This window comes from Euleptes europaea, chromosome 9 (assembly GCF_029931775.1).
Source record: "Euleptes europaea isolate rEulEur1 chromosome 9, rEulEur1.hap1, whole genome shotgun sequence".
NCBI lineage: Eukaryota > Metazoa > Chordata > Lepidosauria > Squamata > Sphaerodactylidae > Euleptes > Euleptes europaea.
This window is the reverse complement of record NC_079320.1, coordinates 47,244,236-47,267,194: the sequence shown is the minus strand read 5'-3', so window position 1 is coordinate 47,267,194 and position 22,959 is coordinate 47,244,236. Positions and strand designations below refer to the sequence as shown.

The window sequence follows — 22,959 nt, the reverse complement described above, 5'->3', positions numbered from 1 at the left end:
CAGCCTATGACACATGATTGGTGATGTGGCTTTTCTCTTCACCCAGTGCTGTAGCACAGACTGGGATAGTAGCTGAGTTTTTTAATGGAACAAAAGAGAACCCGAAACCAAGATTTGTCAAAACAAACCAGGGTTGAATGATTATCTGTGAACTGCGTCCTGGTTTCACTTAGTGACTGCAGTTAAAGTAAATCAAAGTTTTGTGCTATGTCTGAACCAAGCGTTTGAGTAAGTGCAGTCTTGGATTCAGTTTCCAGAGAGGCCTGTGCCCCAGAAGAAATAAGGCCACACCTTTTTAATGAAATCTTACTTCTTCACTGATGGTGCAAGCATCCTTCTTGATGTTCTTCCCTCCTTTTGTTTTGAAATATGTTTTTTGGTTCTAACACAAACCTGTAGAGTTATGCCAACAAACACTGAGAAATGGTTTTTGTTATGATTGTGGCTGTTTGAGATTTGCTTCCTATGAATGCTTTGCCAGTTAATGCAAGGCTGCATTGAATCAGATATTCACAGGATAATTCGATCAGAATTTCGTTCAAGAGAAAATAACTGAACGAATGGATCAGAATGTTCATATTTGCAAGTCCCAAGCAAATGAGTTTAGGCAATTAAGACAGGGACCCCTCCCCCCGAAAGCTATTACTGAGTGAGAGGGAGATGGGGAGAATAAAAGAGCCAAAGTGGGGTAATAATTAGAGAGTTGAAACATGACTGGGAAAACCTAAGCCATGGAGGTTACTGTGTAACGTTGGCCTACTTGCTTTCTTTTAACCTAATCCATTTTCTAGGGTTGCAGTGATGAGAAGATGGGGGAGAGGTGAATATTGTAAGCCGGCCTGTGCTCCTTGAAGGAAGAGTATATATAAAAGGCTAGTAAATAAACTGAATAGAAATCTGTAATTGTTTATGGATGGACATGCCTCCAGTGGTGCACCAACACCATACCACCCTTCTATCCTGCTCACAGAGTAAGCACTACTTCAGAGTGCAATTTACTTTTCTTTATATTATTGGTTTAATAAAAAAATGTTTCTGCCTTCCTCCCCTTGGGATTTTGAAGTACTGCCAATATGTAACCATAAAGGTTTATGTTATGATTAGCCTCCCGTGCATTTTTATAACAGTCTGACAAACACTTCTCTCAAACACTCTCTGGTAAAGGTATGGGGCAGGAGAGACTGTTGAGCACTGTCACTGTTAATCAATCAATCAAGTAAGTTTTATTTCGATACAGTATCAACTCTGAATAAAAAAATCAAAGTTAGGTTAAAATAATAAAATAAAATAATAAAAGTTGATGATTCTGGGAGGGATGATTTGAAGAAGAGGAGGAAAGATTTTCTATGGGGAAAGGTTTTCAATTAGCCGTTTACGAATCCCACTAGACCGGAGGCAAAATTTGGCTATTTGAATGGTTATCTCCTGAAAGGAGTCTGCTAAGAGAAGGGAAACTTTAGCTTCTTCCGATCTCCCAGGAAAGGATGACAATATGGGGAGAATGTACTGCGATCTTATGTCATTGTAGAAGGGACATTGCAGCAGAACATGTTCTATTGTTTCCTCTTTCTCTGTTTTTTGCTGTCACTGTCAATGGGGGAGTTCAGTGAAAATCCGTTGTGAAGCAAGTGTGTTTCCAAATGGATAAAGTGCCATTATTTTTGCTAGAGATGTCCCTAGCATAGTAAATAGTATATACAAGTGGGGACCCACAGGGACTTGCAGGAGTCTTCTCATTCTCCCTCCCCCACTATTTCCTCTTTCCCTTTCCTGCAAGCCCCCATAGCCTCTCCCTATTTTCCTTCTTCCTTCTCTCCTTTCCACACAACAGCCTACCTGCAGTTATCTGCTTCTCTATCTTAAGCTTTCCCTCCCTCTCCCTGGCTGCCTCTGTGGCCCAGTTATGTGGTGTTGGCTACTGCACAAGGCCCACTTGCATGATCAGGAGCCCTCAAGGACTTGTGGGATGGCACCTCATTTCCCCTGTATCCCCTTCCCAACACTATTTCCTCTTTCTGCCCTCCTGGCAACCCCATTTCCTCTTCCCTTTCCCTATCTCATTCCTTCTCAGCCATTCACCAACCTACCTTTTATCTGCCTCCCCTCTTCAGCTATATTTATTATTTATTTACTTCACTTATACCCCACCTTTCTCCACCATGGGGACTAAAGCAGCTTATGTTATTCTCCTCTCCTTTTTATCTGCACCACAGCCCTGTGAGGTAGGTTAGGCTGAAAGTATGTGACTGGCCCAAGGTCACCCAGTGAGCTTCCACAGGAAGATGGGGATTTGAAGCTGGGTTTTCCAGACTCTACTCTGAAGCTCTAACTGCTGCTACACCAAACTAGCTTTCATAGGATAGCTGCTGTTGAACAGTAGCAAGCAGCCATGCCTAGTTGACTCATACACATTGGGTGGTATCAAGTCATCCAGAGGTTGCTGCCAGGCCTAGGGTTGCCAAACTCCAGGAGGGACCTGGAGATCTACCGGAATTGCAACTGAACTCCAGACAACAGAGATCTGTCCTCCTGGAGAAAGTAACTGATTTGGAGGGTGGACTCTGCCATTATATTCAGCTGAGGCCTATCCCCAAACCCGGCGCTCCTCAGACTCCACATCAAAATCTCCAGGAATTTCCTAACTTGGAGTTGGCAACCCTAGTCAGGCCTGGCCCCAAGGTGCCCTACCTCAAAGGCTATAATAGGCCCTGCTCCCTCCCCCTTGCTTTTACTGACAGAACCAAGCCTTGGAATGCTGTGGTTTCTTAGCAACAGCCACTGAAGGAATCCATTGCTTGAAGCTACAGGTGCTCCTTTTTATCATTTCCAGGTTTTTTAAACTCTCCAGTGTTTTGTTTTTAAGATTTCACATTTTTCTGCAAACCTGGGGCCGTTTCAGGTTTTTTAGAAAGATCTGTCTTGCCCATTCGTAGCTCTGGTCACTGGATTTAAGTATCCAAAGATTTGGCTGACTTTACTATGAGTATACAGATGTTATAACTCCTAGAGGCTGATACTGTGCTAAGAATATTCATGGCTTCCCTTCCCAGTCTCAGTCTCCTTCTGATTTCTTGATTGCAGTCTCCCTTTTGGTTGATGATTGAGCCAAAAAATAGAAAATCTTTAACAATACCATACATTATTTTATTGTGTTAATTGTGTAAATACCCAAAACCTATCAGCAATTAATTCTTTCTGAATTTTAATTGTATGTCATAAAAATTTAATTTATAAATTAAATGTATGTATTAAATACAGTCACAAAATGTGAAAACAGAAGCTTTTGGAAGTAAAGAATTCTGGTCTACATGAGTGCCTATGTTTTATATCCTTGGGCTTGTTTTTTGAAATTCCTAATAAATATGAGAAGCTAGTTGCCCAACAAGCTAAGTTACGCAGTGTGTCCTTTCTACATTCATGAAATGACAGTGGGAAGTGCTGAAGGCAAAGAGAACCCTAAAGGGGATTAAAGGCGAAGAGACCCCTAAACAGAATTAAAGGAATACATTCCTTAGCATGTTTTTACTTCTATTTTTACTTCTATTTGATGGGGTCCAGCTGACTCAGTAAAGTGGGCCCAGCATTATTACTGGAGAAGAAAAAGAGTTGGTTTTTATATGCCGACTTTCTCTACCACTTAAGGCAGAATCAAACCGGTTTACAATCCCCTTCCCCTCCCCACAACAGACACCCTGTGAGGTAGTTGGGGCTGAGAGAGCTCTGAGAGAACTGTAACTACCCAAGGTCACCCAGCTGGCTTCATGTGTAGGAGTGGGGAAACCAATCCAGTTCACCAGATTAGCCTCCACCGCTAATGTGGAGGAGTGGGGAATCAAACCCGGTTCACTAGGTCAGAGTCCACTTCTCCAAACCACCGTTCTTAACCACTAGACCATGCTGGTTAGTTAATGTAGCTGCAAAAAAAAAAAATGTTTTCTTCTATTTTCATTTAGCCCAGAAGTTGTCTCCTTAACTTGACTCAGCCAGCCCGGCCACATGGATCTATGCCACTGTAACCTGAAGGCTCGAGAGTTGTAATGCTCTCTGCATGGGTCAGCCCTTAAAGTCAACTTGGAAACTGTTATAGAACAGCTGGGTAGGAGCTGGATAGAGCAGACGCATCACACCCATTCTGCAGTCACTCCATTGGTTACCAGTCATCAGTTATTGGGTTCAGTTTATGTTACTGGTCACCACCTATGAAGCCCTTCATTCCCTTAGACCTGCATACCTGCAGTTTTTTGTTTGCATTATTTTCTGATTCTTTAATCTTAGGCCTGTGGCATTGTTTATTAGATGTTTCATGCTACATGACTGAATTGAATATTTTATAATCTGTTTTGAGGCTCGGTGAGAAAGGCAGACTATAAATGAAGTGAATAAATAAGTATTGGCTTCTATATAGGCCTTGGAAATTAGATTTGTGAAAGGCCTTGAAACTTTTAAAGAAATGTTGATAACTTCCATGCCATGGAGAAATACTTTTCTTCACATGTAATCTGTCTAGCCACATTCCTGATAAGAAACAACAAATAGAAAGAAACGGGCTATGCCCATATATTGTTGGATATTGTGCTATAGCAGTCATTTGCAAAAATAATTTCCTGTGTGGACAAGACAATCCAAGAGGTAAATGATTGCTGTAGCACAATGATAGTGTACTTTCCAAAGATGTGTGGATGCAGCTGCGGCCCTTGTGCACCAGCAGTGAACTAAAGGGGAAAGGGTATTTACTCTGATAATGTGGGGCTGGCTTCTGTGGATCCACTCCACCAATTACAGTGTTTTTCTTCTGGTGAGAGGCAATTGCCGTGATACAGAAGGCTCTGAATTGCATCAGAAGTACCTTGTACCAGGGGAAGGCGCTTCCATTAGCAGAACAGATCCATAGGATCTAACCCTGTGATTCATTCTATCTAGGAAATATACTGAATAATGCTTCTGTAATAAACTCTATGAGGAGCCCTGTGGCGCAGCATGATAAGCTGCAGTACTACAGTCCGAGCTCTGCTCACAACCTGAGTTCGACCCTGATGGAAGTTGGTTTCAGGTAGCCAGCTCCAGGTTGACTCAGCCTTCCATCTTTCCGAGGTCGGTAAAATGAGTACCCAGCTTGCTGGGGGTAAAGGGAAGATGACTGGGGAAGGCACTGGCAAACCACCCCGCAAGCAAAGACGTCGGGATGTGACGTCACCCCATGGGTCAGGAATGACCGGGTGCTTGCACAGGGGACCTTTACTTTTTTTTAAAATAAACTCTATACAGATTTGGAAATTTAAGTTGTCTAAATTGTAAAGGGTTATTATATATAAATTTTTTTAAAAAATGTACTGCATGACCCAAAAAAGAATCTTGCTACATAGTGGTTATTGACCAGTCCCTGTTTTATAATTACTGTAGTTTTGGCTACATGTATTGTTTGGATCAGTCATATCTTGGTTCCATACTGTGCTTTAACCAAACACCATGGAGATGCTGAAAACACTGAAACATCTTAGAAATTTCACTAGCTTCGTTATCTTTCACAGCCTCTCAGGTTTCAGTCAACATGTGCAGCATAAGGAATGTTGCGATGCACATCTGATCCAGTTGGCAGGTGCTCAAAATACATTTAGACAGAGAAAAAGTTAACAGGCAGAGAGCTTCAGTACTAGAAATGTGTTTTCTTGTGAAGTTGCCAGCTCTTCCTTAGATAGAATATTATGCATTATTCTGTCTGTATTTTGAAAAGTGTTATCCAAATGTTAACTTTCCTTTAGTAATAGATTCAGTTTACTGTTTAGTATGCTGAATGATCACATGAAAGGAGGTCATCGGACTCATTTTTACTGTAGTCTTTTGCCCTTAGGTTGGTGGTTGGGATACAAAGTACAAATGGTACACAAATGGGATTTTCAGAATTTATTTTAGTTACTGCATTTATACCTCACTTTTATCCCCACTGGGTATCCAAAGTGGAATTCCTCCCTGATCCTTGTAAGTGAAGGATTACTGCATTATGGGTACTTGTGTGGGTATTGATAAAGTAAGAAATTGGCTCATGATGGTACTTGTGTGTAGCTGGCGGCAAAGTAGGAGGCTGCAAACTGGCCAGCTGCCCATTTTTAAAGTTTTAGCACCTTTTGTTCTTCTACCTGTCAAAGTTGGAGGCAGAAACAGGGAGAACAGAGGTGTAGAACTAATGCATAAAATAGGGCTAAATGTTAAGGAGACAGAAGTGGCCTGGTATTGATGAAGTGGCAAGTGTCAGAAATTGATACTTCCTTTCTTTTGGGAGTAGGGCAGAGAAAACAAGTATTTTGAGGGAAATTAACTTGAGAGGGGTTAAGATGAGAATTGACTATTCTGGATAAATTAATATAAAAATATAAGCAATTGATTCGGAGAATCTTGGTAAGAAATGATTAATCGATAAGGCTAATACCCTACCTCTGCTTAGTTTCAGTCAGTGGCATTGGGTAAGTACTAGGAAGAAGAAGAGTTGGTTTTTATATGCCGACTTTCTCTACCGCTTAAGGGAGACTCAAACCGGCTTACAATCACCTTCCCTTCCCCTCCCCACAACAGACGCCCTGTGAGGTAGGTGTGGCTGAGAGAGCTCTAACAGAGCTCTAACTTGCCCAAGGTCACCCAGCTGGCTTCGTGTGTAGGAGTTCATGGGCACAAGGGCAATAGCTCTCCCTGGTTGTTTATTCCCAGCATCTGCCATCCATAGGAATACTGTTCATGAATATGGAAATTTTATTATTGATATGGTCATTCCTATGTGAAGGATATTGAATAGGTAGAGCAGATAGAAAGGGTGGGTAAGTGGGCATTTCAGGACTAGTAACTCCAGCTGCCACAAGAAGTAGTATTTTTTAAACTTTAGCTTTAAAATGTTCCTTAATGACAAGATGAATTGTGACAACTTTAAGATGCATAAATTAGAACTTTGAATATAAAACTCTTCACTTTTTTCCAGTTTTTCTGATGCCTAGCAATTAAGACTCTAGGTTGTTTTTCCTGCCAGGTGCCCAACTTCAGATTTAGATGAAACTCCATGGCGAGGCAACTCCAAAGTGGAAAAAGGGCCTCTGAGATTGCCTCTCTGCATGCCTTCATTGTTCTTATTTGCTGTTTGTGGGCAGTTCAGTCTAATAGGTTGAATCTCTTAGAGCTTTATTAAGTAAAAACCAGATCTGTAAATGTACTGAATAAGACCGGGCATTAAGTCTGCAAAAACAGGCTTGTTTGTAAAGCATGAAAGAAAATAAATCTTGTGTAGGTCTCTGGGGATAAGTCTGAGGAAAGAAGTACTCATTATAAGCCACTTACTTATGTATGTACTGTATCATGTTGCAGCGAGAAGCCTACATTTGATTGGCCAATAAAACATGTTTCTTAAATCCTTTAAATAACAGTTGAGACAATGCAATACAATACTGGTGGGTATATTACAGGGATTACAAAGGCTCTGAAATGATGACCTGGGGACATGTGGGGTTCTTCAGCAGGAGTAATAGTTCATTTTACTTCATGTGTCAGTTGTTATATCGCTTTTCTAGTACCCTGGAATTTGATAGATTCCTCCCCCCACCCCGTATTTGATATGTATGTTATGTTTTGAAAGTTATAGTTATAATAAATGAAATAAATGAACAAACACTGTTTGTGTTGGTTGGAATATTATTTGCAGTGCAAAATAAATGTAAACACAAACAGAACATAAGGCAGTCATAAAATAATTTTGCATATTACATATAATTCATAAATGTCACTTTGCTTTATAATAGGTTTGTGTTTTACCTGTTATGAATATTTGTATTCTTAATGTGAATAGTACTTTTACAAGTGGCTAGATGTACACTTGGTAAGCACTGAATAATTACAGATAATAATTGGTAAATCACTGATTTCAGATCAAGACATTATTTTTAGGGGGGTCAAACTCTTTCTTGAAACTTATTCAAACAAATTATATATAGATTTGTTCTACAAAATAGCAGAAGTAAGTTTTGAGTTCATTGTCGCTGCAGACAGACAGGCAGCCCATTCCTGGGGGTGGGGTGGGGGGATCCGTGGTGTCCGGGAGTGGCACAGCCACACAGCCTCCTCATAGGCTTCCCAGCCACCGCAGAGAATAAAAAAGCCTCTTTTGAAATAAAAAAAGAGTGGGGCTGCAACACCAAAAAAAAGGTGTCATAGCCCTGCCACAGCAGTGAGGGGTGTTCCCGGGCTGGAAGGGGTTAGGAAACTGACTAAAGTCAGCTCTGCCCTTGGGACATCCCGGGAATACCCCCCACATGCCGGTGTTGCTATTTTCTGGGATTTAGTTCCCAGACAGGCTGAGCCAGAAACGGAGCCCTGCACAGCTCTGCAGTGCCCAGGCCCTGACAGGAATGCACCAGTGTAAGTGTCCCTTGTACCATGATAAGTGGGCACTTACGCTGGTGTGGGGTCACGCCTCCTCCAAATGACTTTCACCCCCCCAGGAATGTGCTCTAAATGCATTTATTTGAATTAGTATGATAAATGTATTTTTCAGTTATACTAGTATACATGAAATCAAATTCTTACTGAAGTAATCCAAACAATTTAAAACAGCATCAAATAGTTAATATCAATGGCAGCTGCTTATGAGACGGGAGCACCAGATATAGGGCCTTTCTGTGATGCCACTTTGATTATGGAATTCCTTTTCCATAGCAGTTCTTCTGGCACCAAGTTTGCAGAGACTTAGGTATTGGCTTGGATCCTAAGCAGTGTGAACAGAGTCACACCAGGAGAAAGCAACTTCCCTGTCTCCCCCCTCACTAGAGATTCTGGGCCCCTCAAAATTGTGATCCTGTTGGACAGTGAACCTACAAGAACAGTGTGGGGAGCAAAATCTACAGCAGGAGAGGTGAGACAGAAAAAATCTCCCCTTCTTCCTCAGCAGACAGAAAAGCCATTCCATTGGAGGAGCACCCCCCCTTCAGAACTTCATACCTTGAGTTGCTGTTCCCTGGTTGGCAATCCCCAGAAGCATGAGGGAGGCAGAGACTCTAGAAACAGATGTTGTGCAATGCTGTGACTTCACTTCTAGTTTCCTTTCTGTAAGTGATGCTGCAATGTCAGTGATGCTTTAGGAATTTCTATGGATTTTACCATAGTGATTTGGATAATTCCTAGAGAGTTAAATGATGCTGGTTCTCTCCCCATTGTTCTCCCACTGCTCTATCAAGCAGGAGTCTAGAGTACAGTGGCAGGAGGATGCTCACTCTGGTGGACAACCTGGCATCCCTCGTCAGACTACTAGTCTGTAGATTTTATTTTGGATGCTGCACATATCCATGGCAATTTGGGGGTTGCTGACTTGAGGCAAAGTCTCTAAAGTTAATAGGTCATAATGATAATTAGCTGACTGTAATGTGTACCTGCTTTTTTCAAAGCTGCTACGTAGTCTTTTTAACTCAGAGTATTTATATGAATGTTGGTTTTCCAGAATTATATGTGAACCTAGCATATAAAATCGTAAGCATTTGCTTAAGCTCACATATAGTAAGAATCACTCAATATGTGACTGTCTCCATTATTTCTCAGAACTTTGAAGAGTGATGATAGATGTTTGCTACTGAAGATAATGTAAAACATGCCAGATCTCTCCCATTTCTTTGCTTGATTTAACAATGCTCAATACTCTTCTGAGGCAGGAGTATATTGAATAAGGAAACTAGGGTTAAAATTATTAATTTTTCTAGTTTACAATTAACTATTATTGATGTTTGTTGTCTTGTTGCAGCTGGGAAAATCCATATGAAGATGCAAATGTGCATCTGGATACAAATGACCTCAGTCCAGTGCTCATCTGGGCTGCATTGAAATGACTACATTGTTTATTGTTCATTTAGAACATTTTAATCCTTCCTTTCCTCTCAATTAGACCCCTCAAAGTGGTGAATAGTTAAACATTAAAAACAACTTTAAGAATGCTTGCATACATATAAAATAACAATTAAAAACATAAACTGGAAGGATAGGTTAGTAAGGGAATTCAAAATGAAACAAAAAGGTCTTCACCCATTGGCAAGAAATAATGAGAAAGCGGAACAGAAGAATCTCTGTTGGTGCCACAATCAAGAAGGTCCTTTCTCAAGTTGCCACTCATGTAGTGTCAGATAATGAGGGCACACAAAACAAGGCCCCTGAAAAAGACTATACTGGCCAGGTAGGTTCATATGGAAACAGGCAGTCCTTAAGGCATGATGGTCCCAAACCATTAGGTTAAAAAGGTAAAGGTAATCCCCTGTGTAAGCACCAGGTCATTACTGACCCATGGGGTAACGTCACATCGTGATGTTTACTAGGCAGTTTATGTTTCCTTTGCCTTCCCCAGACCTCTACACTTTATCCCCAGCAAGCTGGGTACTCCTTTTACTGCCCTTGGAAGGATGGAAGGCTGAGTCAACTTTGAGCCAAATACCTGAAACCGACTTCCATCAGGATTGAGCACAGGTCATGAGCAGAGCTTTGACTGCAAAACAAGTGTAGATGGAGCAAGATTTCAGCGATATAGTCCCTATGACCCTCCTAGTGAACATTCTTGCAGCATCATTCTGTACCAGTTGTAGTTTCAGGAAACTCTGATCTAAATGTTAGCAGGGTATGTCTTCTGGAACATAAAGGATTGTGTTCCAAGTGTTTAGTATGCAACAACTAGAGGTAGATATGTGCCAGTGTATTGAGTTTGAAATGAAATTATTCTTGGGTTTTGTCCATTGATTGTATTGCCTGCTAAATAAAAAGTCTATACAAAGTAGATCAGTGAGTGAATTATGTCTGTATTTTTTCATTGTAGGTATGACTTTGTAGAAGTTGAAGAACCTAGTGATGGCAGTATTTTAGGGCGGTGGTGTGGTTCCACTGCCGTTCCAGGCAAACAGATTTCCAAAGGGAACCAAATCAGAATAAGATTTGTTTCTGATGAATATTTTCCTTCTGAACCTGGATTCTGTATTCATTATACTCTTCTCACACCAGTAAGTAATATCCCTTTCTGCCTTTGTTTTTTCAAGGAATAATGTTAAAAGAACATAGACTAGTATAAAACTAGGCAACAATAGGAAGCCATTATTCTCGCATCAAATGAAACTGTTAATTTTTTCATGTGTGCTAAACGAAAACTCTTAAATTATATATCAGAGCGGCAGGGGCTGGAAAAGAGTAACTCAAGTGAAAAATGCTTGTGAGTTATTACTAATTGGGAAAATGCATGAATTAATGAAAGGTTTTTTAAAAAAAATTAGGAGAGCCGAATCATATCTGAAATATATTTTAATGAATAGTCCAGCATTGTGAACCATTCCTCCCTATCCATGTTCTGCAAGATGAAGAGTGGGAGGATTAGCAAAGAGAAATTGTTTTGGGGAGAAATGAAATAAAACAGTACAAGCTTGTGTTTGTTATTGGAGACCACACACATTGAGGAGCGCACTGCTAGGCCTCTTTAAGCATTCTTGTTTAATCCTACTGTAATTTTATTTCATTTTAACTGACTGTTTTGAAGAAACAACTTTTATGTTGATTAAGAATCTGAAAGACACTGATAAATCAGCTCAGGCAAAAGGAATTTGAACAAAGTTGAGATCACAGGGTACGTTATTTTGAAATAATTTTCATTGTAGTTTTTCCTCTGGTGTTCAAGCACCACATGGTGTAAATGCCCAGACACTGAGCATTTCTAATGCATTTACAGTTGTCTTTTGAAGAAATGGAAAATGGAAAAAATATGATGGTGGGGAAGGTTGGAGCTAACATACCCTTGCAAAGGATATTTTTATAGAGAGAGAGAGACCTCATGTAGTCCTGGAAACCTCACGTTGAATACATAATTCTTGGAAAACATTATTTTAAATTCTCTGAAGTATATTTGGGTACCCATCTATCGTGTTCACAATCACTATGGGTCTTGGCCTGTATAAAAGCATTTCTGTACTTAAGTTCTTTGAGTACGCAAGAAGGGAAATGACTTGCCAAAAAATTATGTTAAGAAAGTCTATCCCAAATCTCCTAGATACTGATATGATTTACATAGCAACCGTATGCTATGTAAACAAACCTGATAAAAGATTCCAATTTGGGTCTGGGTAATATTCCTTCTACTGACTTGTTTAGTTTAAATTATGTCAGTTACAAGCTTGGCATAGAACACCCAGTGTTGTAAAGTCTATTGTTACTTGAGGGAGCGGGTGAATGGGACACTTGATGCCTGAGGTGCCATTAAGGAATGCATGACTGATTGCCAAAGGAGTTATTAATTATTCAGGGCACTGAGAACAAAGCAGCTCCAGTTGAAGCAGAAGTTTGGGGTGACTATATCCTCCATCTATCTTGGCACCTGGTAGTATGTCATTTGTCATTCAAGATCATGCCAAAATTTCTTTACAAGAAACTAGCTTTACTTTCTTGTATGGAAGCTGAGATGAAGGTAGAAATCCAAGAAGCTTCTGAATGACCACCCTAAATTGAAATGTGTGTTTTGTCAGATGTTTTTAGCTTTGTATGTGTCCCAGGCATTCATTCTGAGAGATAGTAATTTTGTGGTGGGTAGTTATTATTGGCTTAAGAACATTTTCTCAACTTCAGGCAACTGGAAATGAAAGTTAATGTATATGTGCAATATAGATCCAATTAATCGCTTCTTTTAGCACAACTAAGCACTAGAACATCAGACAGTTAATTTTCTCTTCTTAAAAGGTATTGTGGTACCAAATAACACTTGACTGAAGAACTTTTGCTATTTATACTTTGGTAAACCCAGGATTTTTCTTGTTATCCTTAGGTTTGGATCTAAGGATTCCCTTCCACTTTCTCAGATCCTTCTGACAAAGTTTCCTCATTTAGTGGAAAGAACTCCTTGGATCTAAATCATACTCTTTTGACAACCTGCCAAGAGGTTTAAATATTTTTACTAGACTTGAAATATCTGAGTAGCAATGTGTTTGGTTTAAATGGCAGCAGTAGATCTCAAACTGGCATCTGCAGTCAGGTGGCATACAGTTTCCTGCTTGGTTATAAACTGCATTTCACAGTCTCAAAAAAGTAATTGTTTAATGTTAAAATTAATGTTTAACATATTTAAAACTTTGTCAGCATTCTGACCATAATATATATCCAAAAACAGCTATGCCTTACAAACTACACGTTGGCATGCATATTCATAGTATGTAAATACTAGTCCTTCTGCGTATCCTGGCAGTAATTATTACTTTTACTGTGGGTTTTGGTGTATCCGAGTGGCAATGCAGTTGACTCTAACGGAAATTTATAAATGGATGAAACCAGAAATAAAGAAAATCCTAATTTTGTAAAGAAAATCCTATATGCACATCTACTCAATAATTTTTTATAAGACACACACACACACACACAATGAAATTGTGTTATCATGCAGGGCCAAGTGGAAACATATACTAGAATGTTTTGCCATCAGAACAGTGTTAGATTATAACCCAGTATTATTGCTACATCAAGGCTAGGGATGACATCACCAATCCAGGCTATGAGCACACCATAGCTCCTATGCCACAAAACAACAAAAATATTTTTGACATGAGCCTCCCCCCCTTTTTTTTCCCTTAGTGGGAACAACAAAAAGCAAAGGGTTGCCACCTGTACGGTCCCTACAGCTTTTAGACTTGTGTGCCATCATGTTAGGTTTTTAGAATTTTATTGATGGTTTTATTATGGATTTTACTGTATATTTATAGTGTATACTGTTGTATTTTTAAAATGATGTTACCTGCCCTGAGCTGGCTTGCTGGGGAGGGCGGGTTATAAGCCTAATAAATAAATAAATAGTCCAATCTCAAATTTTCCATGAGTACCAAAGAATCCTACTGCACTCTATTAAAATGATACAGTGTGAGGTCTTGGCTCATTCTAGCTAAGGAATTGTAGTCTAACAGAAAATTCTGCCATAACAAATCAGCAATGTTAAGTGATCGATCCACAAACTGCCTAACAGTACAATCCTAAAGAGAAACATACCCTTCCAAGTACGTTGCTGTCAATTATAACAGAATAACATATTGCATTGTATCTGATGAACTATCGGGAGGGGCGCGGGGTATAAATACACAGTGTGGTGAAAGTCCATAAATACAGTGGAGTAGATGAGAGAACAAGTGCAGCAGCTGTATCTGCAGAAGCAAGCCTAAATGGTTTGAAAGCTCCACGTTTGCTAAAAGCAGCTTTTGGATGTGATAAATTCTTGGCGTAACAACAACGGAGTGGAGTGCCTCCAGCACAAATGTCTGGCCTCAAAAATTAATCCATAGATATTGCTACAAGCTAGCAAGAGAAGCTCTTTTGTTTCTTCAGAGATCATGTGGAAATATCTAGATTTGCACCTGCTCAGTCTTTACAGTGTGTGGACTGTGGTGGTATATTAAAGGATTGTTGAGCTGTCCTCGATCATTGTTCACAAATGCTCAGGATACCTGATACAGTTATAGGAAAGGTGCGGCCTATGGAGCTCAGACTTTTGCTTTATCGAAAGTAACTTCTTGAAGTAGCCCAGGTGGTAGCAATTTATATCTGCTTCTCCTGTGGTTCATCTCTGAATAAACAACCATGCATATCCCTTAAGCGTATCTATCTTCAAGAAGCATACTTTTGGTGTAGTGTAATGGGTGATTCTAAAAAGAGAGACGATACTGTGGCCTTGGCATTCTTTTCCAACTGTACTTTTAACCAAGTCTTTTATTCTTGAAGTTTTTGCTTTGATGTTCATATTGATTATATCAAAATCTTGAATACCTTGTCTAAACCACTACGACTTAGTTTATATTACCAACAAGCTTCATAAATAGATTTATAGTCTATATTACCAACAAGCTTCATAAATAGATTTATAATGTAGTATTAAATTTTAAGAGGGTGTCACAGAGAGTTAAGAGTTTAACACACTGAATTATAGAACTTGTATATATTTCTCTGACTTTGTATGTACATTTTTTAGGGCAAGTTTACATGTTTACACAAAACGTGCAAACCCAAACTTGTCCTACCCCATATTACAAATGGTGTCAGATTTGTGAAACAGGTTCTGTCATTGTCACCTGAACATTCAAGTTTCTTATTAATATAGTTTAGAGTTCCTGTAGGTTATCCGGGCTGTGTGACCGTGTTCTTGGTATTTTCTTTCCTGATGTTTCGCCAGCAGCTGTGGCAGGCATCTTCAGAGGAGTAACACTGAAGGACAGTTTCTCTCAGGGTCAAGTGTGTATGAAGAGTAATATATAGTCAGAAAGGGGGGGTTGAGCTGAATCATTGTCCTGCAAAAAGTATCAAAGGTAATGTGCTAATCATTGTCCTGTAAGTATCAAGATAATGTGATAATGAGGGTGTGGTATGTTAATATGGAACCATTGTATCCTGAAGTGATCTGTTAATGTGTGAAATCCAAAGCTAATCTGCATGGCTATTGTGGACTGTAGTCTTTGTTAGTCTGGAGGTTTTCAGGACAGGAAGCCAAGCCTTATTCATTCTTAAACTCTCTTCTTTTCTGTTAAAGTTGTGCTGATGTTTATGAATTTCAATGGCTTCTCTGTGCAATCTGACAAAATAGTTGGTAGAATTGTCCAGTCTTTCAGTGTCTTGGAATAAGACCCTGTGTCCTGTTTGTGTCAGTCCATGTTCAGCCACTGCTGATTTCTCAGGTTGGCCAAGTCTGCAGTATCTTTCATGTTCTTTTATCCTTGTTTGTATGCTGCATTTTGTGGTCCTGATGTAAACTTGTCCACAACTGCAAGGTATACGATATACTCCTGCAGAGGTGAGGGGGTCTCTTTTGTCTTTTGCTGATCGTAGCATCTGTTGTATTTTCTTGGTGGGTTTAAACACTGTTTGTAGGTTATGTTTTTTCAAAAGTTTCTCCATTCTATCAGTGACTCCTTTAATAAATGGCAAGAATACCTTTCCTATGGGAGACTGTTTTTCCAGAGTTTTTTGATTTTTGTTTGGTTTAATGGCCCTTCTAATTTCATTTCTGGAATAGCCGTTTGCTAGCAGTGTGTGATTTAGATGATTAATTTCTTCCTTGAGAAACTGTGGTTCACAGATCCATCTTGCACGGTCCATTAATGTTTTGATTATTCCTCTTTTCAGTAGGGGGTGGTTGTTGGAGTTTTTGTGTAAGTAGTGATCTGTATGTGTTGGTTTCTGGTAGACCTTGTGACCTAACTGAAAGTTTGTTTTACGGATGACAAGGGTATCAAGAAATGGGAGTTTACCCTCAATTTCCTTTTCCATGGTAAACTGAATTTTTGGATGGGTATTATTAAGATGGTTTAGAAAGTCCATTAATTTTTCTTCACCATGGCTCCAAATACCAAATGTATCATCTACGAACCTGAACCAGACTATAGGTTTGTAAGGTGCCAATTCTAATGCTGTCTTTTCAAAATATTCCATGTAAAAGTTTGCTATTACTGGACTGAGTGGACTTCCCATAGCTACTCCATCAATCTGTTCATAAAATTCTTTATCCCATAGGAAATAACGTTGTCAAACAATAGTGAAATAAGGCTGTTATATCTTCTGGAAAAACCTGGTTAATCAATGAGATTGTGTCTTTCACTGGAACCTTGGTAAAAAAGGATACAACATCAAAACTGACTAATATATCCTGTGGATTGAGTCTCAACGGACTGATTTTGTTGATGAAATGAGTTGAATCTTTGATGTAAGAAGTGGTTTTTCCAATGTGGTCCTGTAGGAGGGTGGTCAAATATCTAGCTAATTCATATGTTGGGGAACCAACGGCGCTCACAGTGGGCCGGAGTGGGACAGAATCCTTATGAATTTTAGGTAGTCCATACAATTGTGGTGGTTGTGCTTCTGTCTTGCATAGTTTTCTGTGTGTGTCCGGATGAAGAGTGGAATTCTTGATCAGTATGCTAGTTTTCCTGGTAATTTTGGAAGTTGGATCTCGTTTTAGTTTTTTGATGGGGCAGGGTCCAGAAGTTCCTCAATCTTCTTTTTGTATTCTTCTGTTTTCATGATCACTGTAGCATTGCCTTTGTCAGCTGGTAGAATAATGATTTCTGGATCTGCATTGAGGGTCTTGATGGTGTTTCTCTCCTTGCGTGTTATATTGCTAGCAGGGGGCTTTGCTTTTCGTAGAATTCTTGCTGTCTCTCCTCTTATTTCCTCAGCATCTTCTTCAGGTAGATTACGAATGGCAGCTTCTACATTTGCAATGATGTCTTCCACCGGAATTTGGGGGGGGGGAGTTTCCTCCCTTGGCTAAGATGGAAGTTTCTTCAGGTGAGAGTTGTCAGTCTGTCAGATTGAAGATAATCCGTTTGTTGTCAAGTTTTGGACTGGTCTGTCTTCTTTCCTGTAATTTGTTAAACTTTTGCTTCTGTCTGGAAGTATGGCTGGTTAACCCCTGTTCCATTTTTCTGTAGGTGAGATTATCAATCTTGTCCCAATCATGGCTTCTCATTTTGTGGCTAGTATTGATATGAAAACAACTCCTTGTCTGTGGCAGCAAGTTCTCTGCGGTTAGTGTGAATTCTCTCTCGTAAGAGAGCCCATTCTAGATGGTCATAAATGCGGTTAGCTCGTGAAGTTTTAAAGATTCTTTTAGTTATGAGAAAAGATGGAATGGTTCCTGTGTTTCTGCATCACAGTAGAAAAGTTAAAGAACAAAGTAGATGTGCTTTCTTGTTACGAAGTGTTTCCAATCTCCGGGTCTGTTGAAATATTTCCTCCCCGTAGAGGCGTTCAAAATATTGTCGAAGGTTTTCACGGTCAGAGTTCATTGGTTCCTGTAGGTTATCCGGGCTGTGTGACCGTGTTCTTGGTATTTTATTTCCTGTCGTTTTGCCAGCAGCTGTGGCAGGCACCTTCAGAGGAGTAACACTGAAGGACAGTGTCTCAGACACAGAGGGCCAAATAGAAAAAAAAATAAGTTTTTTAAAACAAAATTCAAAACCAAATGCAGTGTCGTAACACCGATGCAGCACTTTGAGAAGGGTCATAGCTCAGTAGGACTTTTCCTGCATGAAATTTCCCATTCAGTCCATGATACTTCCAATTAAAAGGATCTCTGGTTTCACAGTTTGGAAACACCCCTGCCTGAATCCTTGACGAGCCACTATCTGTTGATTAGTACCAGGGCCTCCCAACATAATGCCCATGGGTGCCATGTTGCCCACCAACACCTTTCCTAGTGCCTGCCAAGTGGGCGGGGACAGAAAGTGGGCAGGGACAGGTGAGGCTTTTTTTTTTAATAATTTTTTATTCGTTTTATATCTTTTCCATTAGGCAAGCAACAGTTTAAAGATATAACATTTAAATGTCTGGGTATGTTGCTATCATTCTAAATACATAATAAAAAGAAAAGAAAAAAGAAAAATTTTGACTTCCCCTTCACCTCCGTCTTCCTCTTAATAAAATGGTTAAATTCCGTCATGATAAGTTCTGATCCTAATTATTTCCACTGAAATCATAACATTTTCACTCCTAAACTATATAATCAGTTCAATAGTAATTATTAACATTAATATTATCACCTGGATCAGATTAATAAGTAATCTTCAATTTTTCCCAGACCTAATTCATGTTTACAATATTTCAACCAAACCTCCCACTCCCCCATAAATTGCTCATTGTCCTTTTGATTTAAAGTAGCTGTAAGTTTCGCCATTTCCACCAGTTCAAACATTTTCATGATCCAGTCTTTTTTTCCAGGAATATCTGCCCCTTTCCATTTAGCTGCATACAGCAGTCTTGCAGCTGTTGTAGCATAGATCAAAAATGTCCTTTGTATTATCACATCATCTGGGATCATGCTAAGTAGCATCAATTCCGGTGTTTTGGGTAAATTTCTTTGAAGAATTATTCTTATTTCATTATAAATCATATCCCAAAAGTCTTTAGCTTTGTCGCAAGTCCACCACATATGATAAAAGGAACCAATTTCTTTATTGCATTTCCAACATTTAGGGGAAGTCACCTTATATATCCTTGCAATTTTCTTAGGTGTTAAATGCCATCTGTACATCATTTTATAAATATTCTCACGAATTGATTGTGCATTTATTCCTTTCAAATCCTTTGACCATAGTCTCCCCCATTTATTTAAAGTGATATTATGTCCCACAGTTTGCGCCCAATCAATCATTGTTGGTTTTATTGTTTCCTGCTAACAGTAAATTGTCAAAAGAAGACTATACATTTTAGAGATCAGTTGAGTCTTATTGCTGTCCAAGGGCTATTGGGCTGAGAACTGACTATATAACATACTACTACTCATCTTTAATAAACATATAACAATTTTATTAACAAAGAACAGTATTTTTTATTGGAAACATTTTAATATTGGAAAAATTATGGCCACAACTAAAATTAATGGCAACAGTGTTATTGACGCATTGGCGAAGCATGGGAAGGCTGGATGGGGGCATCAGCCGTCCCGTTGCGAACTGATGCAGGCCTGAACTCCCAGCGGTCCCGCTGGGAGTAGTAGAGGATGACAGTATGTGGGATACACATGGGCTTGCGCCACTTGGTGTTCCCCCGTCACTCAGGTAGAGGCCAAACCTGCCGCCCCCTATGCGGCAACTCAACTCCTTGGCCTCCCCCAAAACCCCTTATTGGGGTCCCCCAGTTGGAGGAAGGGGCACACAGGCCGCTTCCCCCCATCAAAACCCATCCAGCCCCATGCGTAAACCGCCTTAGTTGTGACAAATATAGCATAACATCAACACCTAAAGCCCTTAGGGAGGGAGGGTGGGCCAAAGCCGGAGACAGACTGAAGCAACGGTCGGTAACTGCCGGACATGCGCAGTGGGGGAGGGGGCCGAGCCAAGCCTCCCCTGCCTCGCAACAGCCTCCCGGCCCCGCCCGATTGGTCGGGAGCAATCGGCTCCCTGGCCCAATCAGATGCGCCCCCGTGAAGGGGGGGGAAGCAACTCTGCCGCTCTCCGCCCCCGCCCCAGACACCAAAGCTGGCTCCAGGTGAGTCTGGAACCTTTGCTTGCTGTCCAAGGGCTATTGGGCTGAGAACTGACTATATAACATACTACTACTCATCTTTAATAAACATATAACAATTTTATTAACAAAGAACAGTATTTTTTATTGGAAACATTTTAATATTGGAAAAATTATGGCCACAACTAAAATTAATGGCAACAGTGTTATTGACGCATTGGTGAAGCATGGGAAGGCTGGATGGGGGCATCAGCCGTCCCGTTGCGAACTGATGCAGGCCTGAACTCCCAGCGGTCCCGCTGGGAGTAGTAGAGGATGACGGTATGTGGGATACACATGGGCTTGCGCCACTTGGTGTTCCCCCGTCACTCAGGTAGAGGCCAAACCTGCCGCCCCCTATGCGGCAACTCAACTCCTTGGCCTCCCCCAAAACCCCTTATTGGGGTCCCCCAGTTGGAGGAAGGGGCACACAGGCCGCTTCCCCCCATCAAAACCCATCCAGCCCCATGCGTAAACCGCCAACTAGCTGGGCATTACCCCGCCCAGCTACCGCCAACGCGCCTTAGCACTGCAGCCAGTTTTTTAGGGCATCTCGAATGCCATGTAGCCATATATCAGACCCCCACTCTGATAAGTGGACCCCATCTGGTCTGAATAATGCTGCCATCCGGTGGGAGATATCCCAATGCCGTATTATAAATCCCCCGAGGGAGACCACAGTCTTCCCCACCGTGTTTGTGACCTTACACCTGGCAACATCCAAAGGCCGGGCAGGTGCCCCCCAACACCAACTCCGCCTCTCCAATAAATCGGACCACCCGATGGTCGTCTTGGGCCAGTGCTTTGCCAGCGCCCGTAGGTTTAGTTGTGCTGTTTCTGACAGATTCTTCCCTTTGCGGAAACCCAGGTCATTCTCCCCAAGCTGAATAATTAAAACGTCCGGGATTCCAAGCCGTTGGGAATAGCGCTGTATTGCAGGAAGGAAAGAAGACCATCTCATTCCGCGTTGGCCCAGCCACTGGATCGATATCTGTCCAATCCCCAGGTGGCGTCCCCATCCGGATGTCTCAGCATACCGTCCGGCCCAGTATACCATGCTGTGTCCCAAAATCCAAACTTTTGTTGATCGGCACACTGGAACTCAAAGAATGGAAGAAACAAAGCTTGTATTAGTTCAGTTCGAGGTGTGGGCGAATATAAGCCCTATAAGCAGCTGATTTCCACCTGCCAAGCGCCTGGATGTGCGTGACAGGCAACCCCAAGCCGGCTGCCGTTGTGGCGGCCCCGATCCTAAATGAATGTGAACCAAATTCGGCCGCCGGTAAACCAGAGGAACACAAACATAACTTGAACACACGCACAAACTGGAACCTTGTCACAGGTGAACCATCCCTATGCATGAATAGCCAACCAGGCCTGGGAGGGCGAACATGCAGGAAGCGCTTTAGTGCCCTGACCGGGCATGGCCCATGCCCAAACCCCTTATACAAGCGTATAATCTCCCCTTTTGCTCTTTGATCCGTTTTTGACCGTCTGACCCTTAAGCTCAATTTGCTCCCAGAGGTGGTAACATCCTGAATTCCCAAAGCCCTTTCGCTTCTATCATGCGATGATGCTGCGACCAGCTCACTGGCCCTAAGAGCTCCGAAAAATGCAATAGCAAAAACGGCTTTAAATAACACCGCCTCAAAACTGGACCGGCATACTGACTCGGTGGCCCTAAACAGCCGTTTTAAAATGCCTATGGTAACTGGCCTGCGCCGGTCAGGTTTACTGGGTACTGCCCTCCGCCATCCGGCGGCTGCCCGGCGAGCCACGAATGACCCATATGGGTCAGGAAACCCATAGGCCCGGCTGAAAAAAGTTATGGCAGCCATATGGACCCCAATGGTCCTTGCCGCAAAACCACCCTCCTTCATATGGGCTAGGTAGCGAAGGGCCATGACTTCAGAGACAGGCCAGCCACTTGAGCCTCCTACCGCTGCAGTGAAAGCAAGAAATTTTTTGACTGCCGCTGAGTAGGACTGGAACGTAGATTGCGAGATGGAATCGAAAACTGCTTGCAGTATCACACGCTGCCAAGGGCCCATAGCTCCTGAGGAAACGTCTGGGGGAGGATGTCTGCCCCCGGGGCCAAACTCCGGAATCTGTCCCACTGTGATCGAGACAACGCATCAGCCACTGAATTGTCCACTCCCGGGACATGTCTGGCCGTGAACCCAATGTTATTATAAAGGCAAGTCAGTACGAAGTGCCTGACAAGCCGCATGACTCTTGGCGATTTGGACGTTTGTCTATTCACTATTCTCACCACTGCCTGGTTATCACACCAAAATATAACTTTTTTATTTTGGAACTGGTCAGCCCAAATCGTTACAGCCACCACCAGTGGGGGAAAAAAAAAAAACTCCAAGAAAGTCAGATCCCTGACTAAGTTGGATGCCGACCAATGGCTAGGCCAAGGTTGTGCGCACCACTTGCCTGCAAAGAATACCCCGAAACCGATGCTGCCCGACGCATCGGACTGAACCTGCAAGTCGGCCCTGATTTCAAGCGGGTCTTGCCAAATGGCTACACCATTGAAGTTGGAGAGAAAGCTAAGCCAAGTGGTGATGTCGTCTTTTATCCCCCGGGTAAGCCGAATTTTGCGGTGAGAGGCCCTGACTCCGGCTGTGGCTCGCGACAGCCGAGCACAGAAAGCCCGTCCAGGTGAAATGACCTTACAGGCGAAATTTAAATGCCCAACTACCGACTGCATCTCCCATAGGGTGCATTTTTTCTTGGCCAACAACGCTGTCAAGAGTTCCCTTAATGCTGTCAACTTCACACCAGGAAGCCTGGAAGTGCCCGCAGTGGAGTCTATTTCTATCCCCAGGTAAACTAATTTTACTGCTGGGCCCTCAGTTTTTTCTTCTGCAAGTGGGACACCCAGCTCAGCAGCCAAGGAAGTGAATGCAGCCAAGAGCTGGATGCAGGAGTTAGTAGCAGCTG

The 22,959-nt window shown here is 41.6% G+C and overlaps 1 protein-coding gene across 1 annotated transcript in view; it reads left to right on the top strand.

The window, feature by feature from the left end:
• The window catches only part of PDGFC (platelet derived growth factor C), a 162,857-nt gene that overhangs the window by 104,414 nt on the left and 35,484 nt on the right, over positions 1–22,959 (top strand). Inside the window, exon 3 of the mRNA XM_056855565.1 lies at positions 10,820–11,000. Coding sequence (XP_056711543.1) covers positions 10,820–11,000 — 181 coding nt within the window. The remainder of the gene's footprint in view (positions 1–10,819; positions 11,001–22,959) is intronic.